Genomic DNA, 16,829 nt, shown 5'->3' on the forward strand with positions numbered 1-16,829 from the left:
AAATTGCAATTATAGCTGAGCCTGCCTTCACAAAGTTTTATTATATATATATATATATATTTTTAGCAATTTTATCCGTTTTACACAAAATTGTCTCGTTTTATAATAATAAATAATGAATTATTATATTTTAATGTACATTTTTTTTGCAATTTATTAATTTTGTACTGTTTTACACCATTTGAATACAGTATACATAAATATTCACAAAAACACAATTTTTATGCCATGTTTCCATTCAGATGAAAAGATAAACATTGTTATACAGTATGTCTCTGATTTGAATACATATCTGTGCATTTAAATTCAGCTTTATGCATTTTGTTTTGCAGAATTAAGCATGAGAACATAGTGGCGTTGGAGGACATCTATGAAAGCTCCAATCACCTCTACCTAATAATGCAGCTGTGAGTATGTGCGACGCTTACACAGTTACCCACAATGTGCTCATGTCTTCCTGTTCATTCTGTGGACATTTTAACAAACAAATACCCAGTTATTTGCTTGTGTATGTACAAACATTTGGGGTTGGTAAGATGCTGTGGAAACCATGATACTATTTTTTTCAGGATTCTTTGATGATTACATATTTCATTTATTTGAAACAGAAATCTTTTGAAATATCAAATGTCTTTACTGTCCCTTTTGATGGTGTCTGTGGTCCATGATTTTCAACCATTTCAGAATTGAGAGAACTATGACTTTAACATATTACCGCCCACATCGTCATCTCCTTATCAGTATTCAGCAACCCAACGGGGGTGTCGTTAACTAATTTCACATGCGAAGAGGTTAGCCCATCAAAACGGAGGTCATTTACATATTAGTCTTAAAAGTCTTAAAAGTAACGAAAAAGGTTTGGTTCTAAGGGTCAAGGAGAAGGTGGAAAGTGATCATGTAAAACTAAATTACCACAAGAAACCTTGACAGACGCCATTTCAGAATTGAGAGAACTATGACTTTAACATATTACCGCCCACATCGTCATCTCCTTATCAGTATTCAGCAACCCAACGGGGGTGTCGTTAACTAATTTCACATGCGAAGAGGTTAGCCCATCAAAACGGAGGTCATTTACATATTAGTCTTAAAAGTCTTAAAAGTACAGTAACGAAAAAGGTTTGGTTCTAAGGGTCAAGGAGAAGGTGGAAAGTGATCATGTAAAACTAAATTACCACAAGAAACCTTGACAGACATTTAAGAACAGCTCTGTTGCTCATCTTTATGTAATCCTCAGACATTTATGCGCTTAAAAACGCTGTATTTTGTGTTTTTACTCTTTGATTAAACAGCAGTTGACAGTCTGACCTCTTGCTCAAGTATTAAAGTGACTTCTGTTCCGTACTTCATTTCAGCTCTGTTTCGATGAGCTTAATGTTCTGACACGTGAATGCACAAAAATTAATCTGTAAAGCGATAAGAAAATAGGATGGCACGGTGGGCCACGACCCAGATCACAGCGAACTGGAAGATGAAGAATGTCGATCTGGACAGAGAGGAAGAGAGAGGGTGGCAGTCTGGTGAGTTGGCTGAGTGCTGCTGTATGCTGACGTAGAAGCATAACGTAACATCGGTGATGGGTAGCAGAATGTGCATGTCTGTCCAGCACTGCAATCACACACACACACACACACACACACGCACACACCTAACATTTTGGCATATGGTGTTGAGATGAATATTTAAACAGTACCAATCTGCTTTCTGTATGATCTCACAGATGCCGTTTAGAAACTCTTTTCATAATTCACTCTTCACGTAAGTGTGTGCAAGTGTGATTCAATCAGATATGGACTGTTTTCTTCATGCATGTTAGATCCTCAGGCACTACTGCACAGTATGACACGATTTACGGCAGTGGAACGAGAGAAATAAGGACTAGATGAGGACAGAGAAAAAGGGACAGACTAAGGGCGTCTGCACACTGCAGCAGAGAGCGCTGTAAATCCGTTGACTACAATTGAAATGGTGGATCATGAGGATGTAGAGAAAGAGTGTTCAATTAAAGTCCAAAAGGTCTATGGTTTCCTTCCCTGCAAATGTCCATATAATCATAACTTACACTGGCAGGAGTCAATAAGGCTTGGAAATGAAATAAGCAGTGTGCATGGGAGGAATATATATTGTAAATTGTAAGATTGGCAGCAGTAGTACTCTTAAAAATAAGAAATGATCCTACATACACTCTTAAAAATAACGGTTCCAATAGGGAACCTTTTTGCAATGATATTGTAGAACCACCATTTTTGGTTGCCCAAAGAACATTTTAGAGAACAGTTCTTAAAAGAACAAATAAAGAACATTTTAATAGTCTGAAGAACCTTTTTCCATTATAAAGAACCTTTTTGTCCTATGGAATGTTATTTATATAACCATCAATGCAAATAAAGAACTATTATTTTTAAGAGTATAGTCAAGCCCTCCAAATCAAATTTAAGGATCAACCGCTGTCATCGTTTTCTATCCTTTCGCTCCTCATCTTTCTCCATGTTTTTGCTTCGCCGTCTCTCTCATGCACACACATCTCTTTAGTAGACACTTCAGATGTGATGATGGGATTATATTGATCATAGCCTCAAAATAGCCCGTCTTGGAAAACTTCCATTCCTGCAGTCCTGAGACAGGAATGAACTGTTTAGTTTTCATAGGGAGATGATCTGAAGCAGGTTTTGTTTGCACATACTCAATTAAACTGTAAAGGAAGCTCATATGACCTAATGCGGTATGTATGTGTTTGTGTACTTGTAGCCACGATACTTTCTAATTAGCATGACTAAAACTGAGCTGTAACTTTCACCATTCACCATCACAAACGACCTTTTTAATGAGTAGCAGATCAGTCACGGTTTTTCCTCATAGGAGGAAAAAAAATAGCCGCGGGATTAAATTAATAAAAAAAAATATAGGTCTAATTGTGACTTTTTAATCTCACAATTTAGGCTTTTTTCCCCTCGTAATTCTTACTTTATATCTTATAATTCAGAATATAAAGTCAGAATTTAAAGATATTGTCACAATTGCAATATATATAATTTAAGTTCTGCGATGAAAAGACAGTTTTGAGATATGAACTTGCGATTGTTAGTAAAAAAAAATTAATAAAAAGGTCGCAATTACATTTTTTTTATACCATGGCAGAAGTAAAAGTTCAGAATTGCGAAATATAAATACTTAATATTAATAAATGAATCAATTGTTTTCACTATGTTTTTAGTTTTTTTTATTATTAAATTGGTTTGAGTTTGTTGTAGTCATCATAACAGAGTTCATCCTTACATTATCAGATATACTATATATAGCTGCTCAGTGTTTAAGTATTTACTCTGAAGATCATTATAAATCATTTAAATTAAACAGTTATTTGACTAGTACATTAGATATAATATAAAGTCACACAGGGGACTGAATCAGAGTTTTGATTTTATTCAGTGAAACGTTTTAAACTGATTAACAGAAATGAATCAAACCGGTCAACTTAAGTGAAGTTTAACTACTGACTTTTATACCAGAACACTGTCATATTCTTGAGTGGAATTTTTTAACTTAATGACAAAATAAAATATGAAAATCACAATGTTGCTCAATACCAGCTAAATAACAGTAAATGTATTATGATGAATACTCAATACATAACACAACCCTAATTGAGATCCTTGTACTTTGTTTCGGATGTTTTTCTTTCTTTCTAATATATTGCCCTTGTAAATACCTTCAATGTATACTCTTAAAAATAAAGGTGCTTCACGATGCCATAGAAGAACCTTTTTGTCTAAATGGTAACATAAAGAACCTTTAACATCTGAAGAAACTTTCTGTTTCACAAAAGGTTCTTCGTGGCGAAAGAAGGTTCTTCAGATTATAAAAAGATAAGAAAGAGATGGTTCTTTAAAGAACCTTTGACTGAATGGTTCTTTGTGGAACCAAAAATGGTTTTTCTATGGCAACCTTTTGAAGCACCTTTATTTTTTTCAAGGAGTAGCTTTGCTTTAGTTGAAGTGTTTTATGAATTATGCATCGCTTGTAGCCTAGCAAGCTACAGGTTAAAAGTGTCTCTCTCATCACTGCTACCTGTGTGTGTTTTTAAGAGCTGTTTTTTTAAGGTTACAGAGTTTCTATAATTTCTGATGGAAATGTGCCTGTTTCATTTCAAGGGCTTTTCGAAACGCAGCTTTCACGAGTAACAGACTAGTCCGGCACGCACTAATAGGCGACTCTAAGATAAGTTGAAGCCCTAAACCACAGAACCAAAGCTTTTGTGTCATGAGTGAAAGCTTGTTTCCTGAAGGGAGGAAGAAAATGTCTAGAGGCAGAAAATGGAGAATAATAGAATAAATTTAGAAGGACTCAGGAGCCTCAACCTCCTGTGGAGAATAACAGGATTATGAGTATGTGAGTGTGCGTGAAGGTGTGTGTCTCAAAAAGATGGTAAATTGAGTGCCCTTCATGATTTCTATGGTTGTCTGCTTTCCCAAACACCTGCACTCATATATATATATAATATGCTAACAAAAACATGTTCAAGTCATTAATTTTATATAGTTGCAAGACGGTCGAAAAAGACAGAAACTCAGTGGCAGACAGGAGTGATATGATTTGTCTCAATCTGATCTGATTCTTTCTCTCTTCTCAGCTCCAGAAGTTCTCGCTCAGAAGCCATACAGTAAAGCTGTGGACTGCTGGTCTATCGGGGTCATTGCCTACATCCTGTGAGTACCCACAATGCCACACTCATCCTTTCATTTATAAGCTGAGGAATCCTTCAGCTAAGGTTTGAATGAATCTTTCAGAAGAAGAAAACGTTTGCACAATGTCACTGAACCACTGATCTCTCCAGATGAGCTACAGATGTTGTGCCCCACTTTACTCAGACTCCTTATATGGGCTTATTGTTGTGGTGCAGTTTGAGTGAGTTCATAAAACAGAAAAGAGAGTTTGTGTCTCACAAATATTTGAGATGTTGATTACTGGAAGATTTCTGGACTTTCTCTGGTTCCTCAGCAGATGGGAACGCTTTCTTACCAATAAACACTGCGGTGTTACCATGGTGCATGATGATGGTATGAGATGCTAATGCCATGGTACTGATATGAATTCTTATATAACATGTTTTTTACTTACAGGGCAGGGTGATTTGGCAAAAAAAGGTAGATTTTTTTAGAAAATGGTGGATTTAAATATTTATATTATATTATAAGGTTTTTTCTTAAAATTGTTATCTTTTTGTAGTTTTTCACTAAATGAACAACAAATATTTCGATTTATTTGAAACAATATAACAATTGATAAACAACAGGATTTTCTAATATTTTTCTCCATATTTCCCATATATTTGCCCATATTATAGTACATACACTTTAATATCTAAAAAAAAACATGGTTAAAAAACAGCATTTATAAAAAAAATAATAATAAATAAATAAATATATATATATTAGAAAACATTTTATTTATATAAAAAAAATACCATGTGGACTTCATGAACATTTTTGAGTCTCGACTCGCTCCCGGAATCAAAGTTTTGAATCGATTCATTTGGAACAGACAGTTTGAACTGATTCAGGAAGAGGAATCAAACTTACTGGCTCTAACCTAAAGAGTCTTAAGAAATGTCATAATGTGCAGCAAAATTATTGTAAATATTACTATTAAATAGCCTATAAATGGAATATTCCTCACACTAAAGGTACATTGTCCCAAAAACAAATCATTGCGATACCACTGTGATATTTTCATTTCACCCTCTGTATGTTTTCTTCTATTTCTTAGTGTGGGAATGTTCATAAGGATACTGAGAGTGTCATAAAAGCTGTACATTTCACATGTGCTGTGGCCATCTGTGCTTCTCTGTCTGTGAATTAGCATTTTACTGAGTGGAGACAAATCAACATAAAAACAAGTGCCTCATCACCTTCTCATATCTTAGTCTGCTGCAGTTCTCTGTGTATTGTCTTTTGTTTTGGTCTTTGGATCCCGGCTGCTCTGGGGCGACTCCTGCGCCAACACAAACACTCACACTGTCTGTCAACAAACTGCTGAAGCTGTCCTTCCCATCACTCCCACTCACAGCTGTCCTGATCCCAAATATTCACGTGTTTATGGTTGAGTTTGTTTACTTTTGCACAGGTTAACGTTAACTTACTTAATTATGAGATTTAGAATGAATTTTTAACTACCATAATGTAATATATGTGATTTAAAAAAAATTGTTCACCCAAAAATGAAAATTTATTACAAATTGACTCTCTCTCAGGCCATCCAAGATGTAGATGAGTTTGTTTTTTTCATGGAAACAGATTTGGAGAAATTTAGCATCACATCACTTACTCACCAATGGCTCCTCTGCAGTGAATGGGTGCCGTCAGAATGAGCGTCCAATCAGCTGATAAAAACATCACAAGTATTCCACACCACTCCAGTCCATCAAATAACATCTAGTAAAGTGAAAAGCTGCATGTTTGTAAGAAATAAATCCATCATTAAGACATTTTAACATCAAACTTTCAGCTATAACACAAATCCTCTAGCCATAATACTGCTTTCTCCTGATCTCGTCTGAATCAGGAAAGGAATATGCACAGATCAAGCACCGTTTACAAACGAAAACAGTTCTAAATAAATATATCAGTGGAATTTGATGTGAGAGGACAATAGAGGATGGACTTTTTAACTGGAAGGAGCATTATGGAATGGGTTAAAGAAGTGACGGTTAAAATGCCTTAATGATAGATTTCTTTCTTACAAACACAGCCTTTTGCATCACATGACAATTGATAGTCATGTTTTGGATTATTGTGATGTTTTTATCTGCTGTTTTATAAAATTTTTCAGGAACTATTCTTTAAACAAGAAGAAAAATAAATGTAAGGCAGGAATTTATCCATCATTAATTGATTGGATCATAAAAAGTGGTCTCTAACTGACAAAGTGCTGGATGGGAGATGTTGTCTTTTTTTAAGTGAAGCATTTTATTACATTTTGATTCAGTATTATCACTTTTAGTGTAATGAATCATTCAAGACCAGAAATGTGTATAAAAGTACATTTTGATTTTATGTTGACTTAAGCTAAGTTTGTACATGACAGGAGTGTGTCAGTGTTGTTTTTGCTAACTAAAACCAAAACTATGAATTGACTTAAAAACTTCATTAAATGATGTCAAGCTGAAATAAACACAAAAAAATTAAAGATCTTAAATATTAAATTAAGTTTAATTATCTGGCAACTTTATTTTAAGTTGAAGTTCTAAAATGACTAAAACTGAAATAATTAAAGCGAAAGAATTTTTTTTAAATAAATGAAAGTTGATAAAATCACAAAAATACTAAAACTGGAAAATTAAAATATAAAATTAAAAGCAAATTCAGAATATTAATAAGCATAAAAGTATATAAATAATACTAAAATAAATCTGGTGTGTGTTTACCGACAAGGACCTCTGCCCACCTCTTCCTCGGAGCCAGATCTCATGGATGGTTGGCCTCCTCTCAGGTGTGATTATTGCAGTGACAACCGGCCGAAACCGTAGCTAATTCTCTTAGCGTCTGATTAGCTAACCCAACGAGAAGAGAGAAAAACACAAAGCTAATGGGGTCGAAATCAGGCAGAAAATTACCATCCCTTTCTCCCCCACTGCCTCCGTTCCCCATGAGGAAAGGTATTTGAATGGCTTTGATGATGGGAGGGGAAAAACATTCCAGGAGATGTGTTGAGGAAATTTGATTTACGTTGATCGGGTTTAATCAGCTGTCTTTCTTTTCAGATTTCCAGCCCATGGGGTTTATTTACGCTTATTTATGAAACGTAAACGCTTGTTTACTGTTGAATCAAGGTGTGAGCTGACGTGTTTTTAGAGGATTACAGTGAAAATCTAAACTCTAAAGGGAAAATCTGGCATTATTCAGGACTAATCTCCAATATGACAAAATAAGTATGTAAAATAGTCCTTATGATGATTGCATTATATTACCAGTGTTTTGAAGCTATATTGTACAAGTCATGTGGACAACTTTTATAAAGCTTTCATTTTTGACATTTGGGAGCTTGACAAAGTGGATCCCATTTCATTATATGGAAAAGAGCAACAAGTACATTCTTCATAAACAGAGGAAAAAAGTAATGGGAGTGAGTAAATAATGACAAAATATCAATTTTTCAGGTGAACTGTCCCTTTAAATATAAGTAGCATATAAGAACTACTGATGTTACACATTTAAGGTTGTGGGTTCGATTCCACACATACTTGCTTACATATTTCCACACTTTGAATGAGCTGTAAGTATGGAAATGATACAATAAACTTTTGTTTTCTTACAGATTGTGTGGTTACCCTCCCTTTTATGATGAGAATGACTCCAAACTCTTTGAGCAGATCCTGAAAGCGGACTATGAGTTCGATGCGCCGTACTGGGATGATATATCTGATTCAGGTATATTCACTCTGGGAAGTGTAGAAAAGAAGCACATGGTGCTAATGGTCCGGTTTATAGGTGTTTAATCTATAACACACTCACTCATCTATCAGTAACTGCACATGCTGCCAGTAAGAGAGGAAAATGTTTTACAGGAAACTCTGAGCGCCGTCTCTGGCATTCAGTAAACACCACGGGCATTAGCTCTATGAAATCCTTCCAACCTACAAATCAGGGAACTGTGAATGAATCCAAATGTTGTTGTCAGTCTTTCCACTGATAAACCCAAACTCTCAGTTTTATCTCACCAACAGGATGAATGTGGCATAGTGTAGGCTCACAGTGTAGAACGCAAATATGATGCCTTGAAATGTCAATGTAGTTTAATGGTTCTAAGCTATTGAACATTTATGTTTTGTATTTTTTAATGTTTAACTTTTATATTTTTTATATTTAATATAAAATTTTATATTTTATTAATATATTTTATATTTAACAGCAAAAGACTTCATCAGTTGTTTGATGGAAAAGGACCCAACAAAGCGATACACATGTGAACAGGCCCTTCGACATCCCTGGTAAGTCAGTACTGTCCTGATTAATAACAATAAATGATTATTATTATTATTATTATTATTAATAACAATAATTTTTAATTCAAAGTGAAACTATAATTTAAGTAAAATGATAGGAATTTATTATCATTATTATTATTATTTAAATAATAATAATTTAGTTGAAAATCATTTTAATGTACAGCAACAATGTTAAAAGTAATGATAAGTAATGATTTAATTTAAATAATAGATCAGTAATTTTATTTTTTTTGTTGTTGTTGTTAATAATGTTACAATTAAATGAAATTTTCATTATTATTGATGACAATAATAATAAACAGTTCTTCTTACAAATAATATAGTACATTAGTTGAGCTGTAGGTGATGTTGTTTAAATTATAAATTTAACAAAGATCCTTTTTTGACAGCAACAAGTAGGTCTCTGCAGATCATTGTTCTTTATGATTGACTTTTATTTTGTTGGACTGTCTTTCAGGTCCTCAAAGACACTTAAACTTTACCAGAACAATTCAACTGTGACCTCATAAACAGCTTTTAGAGACAGAGCTTTATTTCTCGTTATTAGTGCAGCGTTTCATTGGTATTCGATTGAGACGCTGTCTGCGTCAGCTGGGGATTGTGTGTACGTTCTGAGTATCAGGCTGAATTCTGTCTATCTATTATCATGCACCAAGATCTCTCTCAAGGGCAGGAGGAAAGCTACTGAATAAACGCTAGCCAATTAAGACACTGCGCCTAATCTCACATTATGTATTCCAAAGCGCTAATCGGCAATTAGCACATCCTCTACAGGCACCTTTAACAAGCCTTTACCAAACACTGGAGTCTGAAAAACTGGAGAACAGAGCAGAAGGATCGAAAACCATAGGGAATTGACACACAAGTAAATCAAAGTGCTTCTTAAGAGGAGAGGAGCGATGAGAGGAGAGGACGAAGTGAAGAGGTGAAGAAGGGTGCAAAGTTTTGACATTGTCGTTTTGCTTTTCAGGATCGCAGGAGACACTGCGCTCTGCAAGAACATCCATGAGTCTGTCAGTAGACAGATGCGCAAAAACTTTGCAAAAAGCAAATGGAGAGTGAGTAGAAGTGACATTGTGAATAAGGCCAGCAAGCTTATACAAGTAGAGTCAAATTTTGAAACACAAAATCTAGCTTGTGTAGCTTAGAGAACTGTATGTTTTGGGCCTCATTTCGCTTCTCTTTGACCATGAATTCCCGTCTCTCCACATATCAGCAAGCCTTCAACGCCACGGCCGTGGTTCGCCACATGAGGAGACTGCAGTTGGGCAGTAGCATGGGGAGCAGCATGGACCAATCAAACAACGCCAACCAGAACCGCATACTGAACGCCAACCAGACTCCAAACACCACTGCGGCACTTACCCAAAACCACAAACCTGCTCCCAATGCAAACGCCGTTCTTGTTAACGATATGGCCACCTCTATACCACGCAAAGACTGTAAGTATTAGTCATATATCATATTAATCAACATGAATATTGCAGTAATTTGAATGCACTTTTAAAAATCTAATTTATTTCAATAATAATTATTGTATTTAAAATTTCCTTAAACAGTAGGCCAATTTTAGACCCGCTCCTGTCAAGAATTGGGAGTATAAGAGAGTGCTGTATGTATACTGACAAAAAAATCGGGCTGTTTGTTTTATTTTTGCATTTGAGTTAATTTCATATGCCTGTTTCAGTGAATCATTTTAATCACTTGTTCACATCCAGTGTTTATTTAGTTGATTTAGTTTTTTGATTTAGTTTTATTTTTTTATATTTAGAATGAGATTTTAATTTTTATATTTTGTTTTCATTTAATTGTAATGTTATTTTTTAGTACTTTGCTATGTGCTTTATTTTTTGATCAGTTTTTGTTTTTAAATATTACTAGCATTTAGGTTTTATTAATATTATATTATCATTGTTATTATTTTAGTTTAGTTAGTTATTTATTTCCGGTAATTTTAGTGCTTCAATTTGCAAATTCAATTTCCTCTGATATTTGTATTTTATTTTATTTCAGCTTCATTTTATTTAACAAAAAGGTTTTGAATAGTTTTGTTTTTAGTTTAGTTAACTACATTGACCCTGTTCATGTCAAAACTCCAAACATGTTGCATGGTATGTTTTACTAAAAAGGAGAAATGTTGTACAAAATGTGGAAAAATTATTTACAGCTATACTACTTTTCAATGTTGTGGTAAAACACCCATGTTTTTAAAACTAAGTTTTAACATTTACCTTATCGCACTTCATCAATGACTGTCAAAATGACGGCTCTTCTAACTTTTAAAAAAATTGAAAGAAAAAAACAAACAAACAAATTTTTTAAGCCATTTAAAACCAAATATAATAAATATTCAGATGTAGAATAGCATCTAGAATAGCTGAAAATTTTTAAATTAGACATATTTTCTGCTATAATCACCTAACCCTAGTTCTAACTTAAATGCACTAACCGATAAATTTGCATTTGTAGGCACTGCCCCTCCCCACACTTCCTGTTCCCTGGCATCAACTGCTTCCTCCTCTACCTCAGGGGCGGAGCCCTGCAGGCCACTCCCTCCCTCAGTTGCGTCGGTGAGCACAGTGCTAACTGGGACCAAGTGACGCCAGGTTCTGCGGGGAGAGAGCTGGGAGGCCACTGCCCTGTGAGCCCTGCCCCTCAGCCCACTCCCCGCCCTGCCGTCCAGTAAGGCAGAGGACTGACCCATCGCCATAGCAACCACCGAGAGGCTCAAAACACTGCGCGCGCCTAACGCACTCCTGCCATTTAACCTCCAGGCCACTAGAGGGTGCAATGCATGCAGCGGCAGGAGATGGAGATTTCCAGCAGAAGGCTTCCATTTTGAGAAGTGAATTCGTGCGGCTGGACAGAACTGTGATGTCTTTGCTATGAATGTGCTACGAACCTCGCCAGCCATGAAAAAAAAAAAAAACAACGAAGAGTGCAGAGGTTTAGGTGCGAAAGCGTGTGCATGATCGTGTCCGCCCTTATAGGAGGATGGCGCCAATGTCAAATGATTCTTCTTACTATATCGTAACATGTCTAGCTCTTCCCTCTTTTCCCTGTTTACTTTCTCTATCTACTCATGATTTATTGTATTTCTCGTTAGCTACCATTTTGATCTTTCGGGGTTTTCCACTGATGTGTCACGCTGACCTGCAGAAGTGCTTTTAATAATCACGTTAGACTGTTTTGCGACATTTTTCGAGTCGAGACTTCTGTTTGCACATTTATACGAGAGAACAGGTAGCGCAATTGCTAGCGTTTTACGAGATGGGAGATTACCGATTTGCGACCTCGCCATCGGGTTTTAGCATCGGGAAGTTCAAGATATCTGTTAAAACATGCAGTATGTTTGATTGTTATCTTACTTTACTGGATTTTTTTTTTTTTAAAGCTGAGAGAAAAACAGCTTGATCCTGTTACTCTGCTTCAAACGTGACTTTAAATACACACAGACAGTCACTGTTAGTTATTGAATATAGTATAACTGTTAATACGCAACACAAATCTCCCAAAAAGCCATGGTAGCGTCTTTCTACGCCCAGTGTACGAGTTCTCAGGGAATTCCGCAGCTGCACTGGGCAACAGTGATGGTATCTTCAGTAACGCCTCCATGGTTTGAGATTGTCTCATCCAGCTGGAATAATGTCAAAAATATCGATTAGGATGGACAGCTGTTTAACTCTCACAATGATTGTATGACAATTTGACCATGCGGGAAAACTGATATGTTATGCTATGTTCACGCCGTTTCGGAATTAACCTACCGTGATTACAAACTCCTGATAGAGAGCAAAAGTCGGGTTCTGGAAGTAAATCCCATCAGTTTTCTCAATTGGAGATTTGATTTTTAACCATAACTTATAAGCCTTTAATCACCTACTGTGAGCTACGAGGTTGTTTATCGATGGTATATGATTTTTTTTTTACATTTATCGATAGCATTATTTCAACATTTTTTAACAAAAATGTTCAACTGTGGGAGTCCTAGTAAAAAACTATATTGCCCATGATTCTGAAAAAACTACACTCCCATGAACCACTAATGCTAATGACTGATGTAATCTGCCTACACTTTCAAACTACTTAAATATTTGTATATATATATATATATATATATGCATATTTTGCAATATACACAATCATACACATCTTTAAATCAAATTAATTTGATGTTTTTAATGTGTTGTTTGCAGTGCTTCATGGGATCGTAGTTCTTTCTTAGAGCGATTTTTCTCAGATCTTCAAATACTTCTTGCTTCAAATCAAAGTTTATAATGTTGTGAGTTACCTCGTCTCTGGTTGGTTTGGTTAATGGTTTATAACTCTTAAACGGGGAAAATGAATGGAAAGAATACTTCCGGATCCAAGGCTGCTGATAAAGTGGGCGGCCACTATTGTACTCTATTACTCGTTGGAAACAAGTTAAGGGCGGGACTGACCGTTTTATCCGACCAATGGCAGACAGAGGAGTGTTTAGGATACCTGTTACTATTTCTGCAACATTTTGTGATGCTAGTGGCATAGAAACTTAACTCTAAAGGCAGTTTTGTATATATACTGCTAAATATTTCTATTTGATGTCATTTTATTATAGCCAGCATATCATGGTGTGCTTTCTTCGCTCTTCCTGATTTTGCAAAACAAAGTGGCTGTTTAATGTGGCTGTTAAGTATTTTGCAGTAAAGTCATCGTTATGCGTTTACATGTTGCGTAATTCTGATTCAACGTGAATGCAGCATAACTTTCAGTGACTGTAAACATCTTTCCAGTATGAATCAAAGTGTCTGAATTTCTAGCATTGCTTTAAGGGCTAAGTTAAGGTTTTTGCACGTCCTTATTGATGGGTGACTGGTCTTCTGTCTTCTTATTATGTCCTGTGGGGTTTTTAAAGTGACTGATGTCTTCTTTGCCTTTTATGGTTTGTTAATATCACAGGAGGGAACCTCGTCTATGGACAAGATTTAGGAGTGTGACATTTTCCAAAGTGCCATCGAATATCTTCATGCATGTCCCATTAGTTTAATCCTAAATGTTTGTTTCGGTGTGGGCGGCGCTTCACCGTGAGGGGTTTGAGCTAATGGGTTTATTTTTCAGTCAGGTCATGCATGCACCATTTTGTCTTCATTTTCACACTTGAGAGGAGTTCGTAATCTCGCAACGGAGATGCGCTGCAAAGCTTTTCACGAAACTGGGGCGACGTTATGATTTTGTATGTCACGAAAGCTGTTTTCTTTGAGAGTGAACCATACTTCACATTTCTGTTTCATTCAGAGCCATTTACGCTGTAAGCATGAGGTGTTTGATAAGTAACAGTTGTTTAAATGAATGTTGAGCTCTTTTGATAGTATCTGTGGCATAATGTTGATTACCACTGGAAATCATTTCAATTTGTCTCTTAGTTTGTAAGAATAAAAGTCAACTGTATAGAAAGGCATATAAAGGGTTTAAAAGCACTAGATGGTTTTCTTAAAGCACCTCTATTCATTTTTCTGTACAAATGTGTTATTTGAGCTAGTTAATCACCTAGTTAACAGTGGGACGACTGTCCTAGACTGTCCTATATTTTCTACATGTTTTGTCATGTAAACAGTACCTTTGTGCATACTGTATGAAATTTACCAGATTTGTTTTATTTTTGAAATTGAATATAACTTTTCAAACAAGTTAGTAAGCAATTTTTCCAACTAGTCTCATTGTCTGAAAACTGCATGAAAAACATTTGCTGTTGAAACAATTTTTACTCAGAAATTGCTAGTAAATGTCACAATAAATTGTAAAGAAATGACAAGTAACACACTTAATTAAAATTTTGAAGTAGAAAGCCTGAAATTTTTATTTTATCTTTTTTGTAATACTTATACCAGTAATCTTGAAATTTTTATTTTTTTTTAATGCAGTGTTAACATTTATTTCATTGCCATTTCTCGCCCCTGTAGACTTTCATTGTAAGTGCATTACTATTAATGCCATTTTTGCTTGTTTTTATAAACTGAAGGACAACTAGAAATGATTTTCTGTGGTAACAGGGCTTAACATTTTTGGCTTCAGTGTTCATGTAGTCTTTCACACTTTCTGTGTGTATTTATGGGTGTAAAATGCAGGAATTTTGTCCGATATGCTGGTTTTGAATTTTTTGAACCCTCATTAGGATGTGCAGGAAAAGTATAAACCAAAATATGGGGGTGTTTTGAACGAAGATAAATAACCCTATATATAGTTACTGGCACTGCAAGCCAAACATAAATGTATTTTAAATCTAACAGTGAAATCTATGAACTCATTTTAAGTAATGAAATTCAGTAAATACATGCACACATGTGCCATGGCTCACACAAGCACACCTTGGTCAATCAGTGAGTGCAATGAAGGTCAGAGAGCAGCGATGTTTCAGTTCACTTCGATTACAGCATCACTGTGGTCTGTCTGCGTCCAGAGCAAACCACTCCGTGTGTCCGTGTGCTTTGTAAATAGACTGTGATGGTGTCGTGTCTATCATGTTGTCCCTGAGATGTTAGTGTGTCCGTTGCGTGTCTCATCTCGTTCTCTAAACACTGCCTTTCTCTGCAGTTATCGGCCACACTTGACTGTAATACACACAGATGTATATTCACAAACCTGTCTCGTTCAATGTCGTACGTTCCTACTGTACAAACTTCACACGCGCAACATGGTGAATATTTAACTATGATCGGTTGTGATGCACCTTCTCCGGACGAATCGTTTCCTGACGTTTTCTCTTTTTTTTAACCAACTCAGGCATCACTTTTGCCTCTTATGATGAAAAAGCTGTGACTGACAAGTGTCTGTGCTACCCAGTGACTGTGCAGTTTTAAACTTGTCCCTTGAATGTCGACTTCTTCGCAAACTAAGAAAGAAAAACCCTTGCAACTGCATCGAATGATTTTATAAAGAACTGCGAGCATGTTAAATGCGCTTTCCGATTCGACCGATTGTTTGCGTATTTTCAAAAGTCCTCACCATGTAACTATATGTATGAAGAAATATGTCTATATCTATATGAATATATATTTAAAAAAATGCAACTCTGATAATGCAGGCCTTGTGATCTCTGCATCTCTGACACAACCTGTCCGAAATAAAAGTTGCCCAGTGAAATGTGAATTATATACTCATATGCATGTGACAATGATGATCATATTTTGGGAGTGGCATACGAATACTAACTTTACTGTGACGTGATCTTCTGTAGACATGGGGCTTGTATATCCAATGCCTTTGACAATCATCTGCACATATCAGAGTTTATATTCCATGCTGTAAAGCAATGGGGAATTCATTTTTTCCCCCTTTCTTTTTCTTTCCTTTTTCCTTAAATAAATCCTGAATGATCATGATTTGTCTTTTATGGCTTGATAGGGATCTCAGTATCTCTCTGACCCCTGTTTAGCTTTTGAACACTGTTTTCTGTCGTACGTTTGGTTTGGATCCAGTGTAAGTGGGCTTTCATTAGCGGTCAGTCGGGCTGGACGTTGCCGGTCTCCCACCAGCTCAGAGCTTCAGGCGATGCCTGCTGTTGCGGACTCAAAACAGACTGGAAAGAGAGCATGTGAAAAGCATCCAGCCATGCGTGACCGCGTACGACCCCGGGCATCTGCGCGTGTGTCTGGCCAACATGTTAGACATTAGCCGTTTCAAGGAGGCGACGGTGAAAATGCAGCTTGCTTGCTTGCTTGCCAAGTTACTCGATATTCAAAAAGTACAGGTCTGCCAGCTTAGCAGACATTAAACACACACACACACACACACATATATATATGCCTTGCCTGAGTAAACTTGCTTTACCAGCAGAGAGAGAGGGGGG

The 16,829-nt window shown here is 36.0% G+C and overlaps 2 protein-coding genes across 2 annotated transcripts in view; one reads left to right on the forward strand and one right to left on the reverse strand.

The window, feature by feature from the left end:
• The window catches only part of LOC107584047 (calcium/calmodulin-dependent protein kinase type 1D), a 51,995-nt gene extending 38,842 nt beyond the window's left edge, over positions 1–13,153 (forward strand). The window contains exons 3-10 of the mRNA XM_016270450.1: positions 333–407; positions 1,429–1,520; positions 4,631–4,706; positions 8,314–8,426; positions 8,908–8,986; positions 9,975–10,062; positions 10,221–10,446; positions 11,474–13,153. Of these exons, the coding sequence (XP_016125936.1) occupies positions 333–407; positions 1,429–1,520; positions 4,631–4,706; positions 8,314–8,426; positions 8,908–8,986; positions 9,975–10,062; positions 10,221–10,446; positions 11,474–11,604 (880 nt within the window). The 3' untranslated portion in view covers positions 11,605–13,153. The remainder of the gene's footprint in view (positions 1–332; positions 408–1,428; positions 1,521–4,630; positions 4,707–8,313; positions 8,427–8,907; positions 8,987–9,974; positions 10,063–10,220; positions 10,447–11,473) is intronic.
• nudt5 (nudix (nucleoside diphosphate linked moiety X)-type motif 5) overlaps positions 1–16,829 on the reverse strand; it is a 68,179-nt gene that overhangs the window by 49,423 nt on the left and 1,927 nt on the right. The window lies entirely within an intron of this gene.

The sequence above is a fragment of the Sinocyclocheilus grahami genome, unplaced genomic scaffold, assembly GCF_001515645.1.
Source record: "Sinocyclocheilus grahami isolate Dianchi unplaced genomic scaffold, SAMN03320097.WGS_v1.1 scaffold56.1, whole genome shotgun sequence".
Lineage (NCBI taxonomy): Eukaryota > Metazoa > Chordata > Actinopteri > Cypriniformes > Cyprinidae > Sinocyclocheilus > Sinocyclocheilus grahami.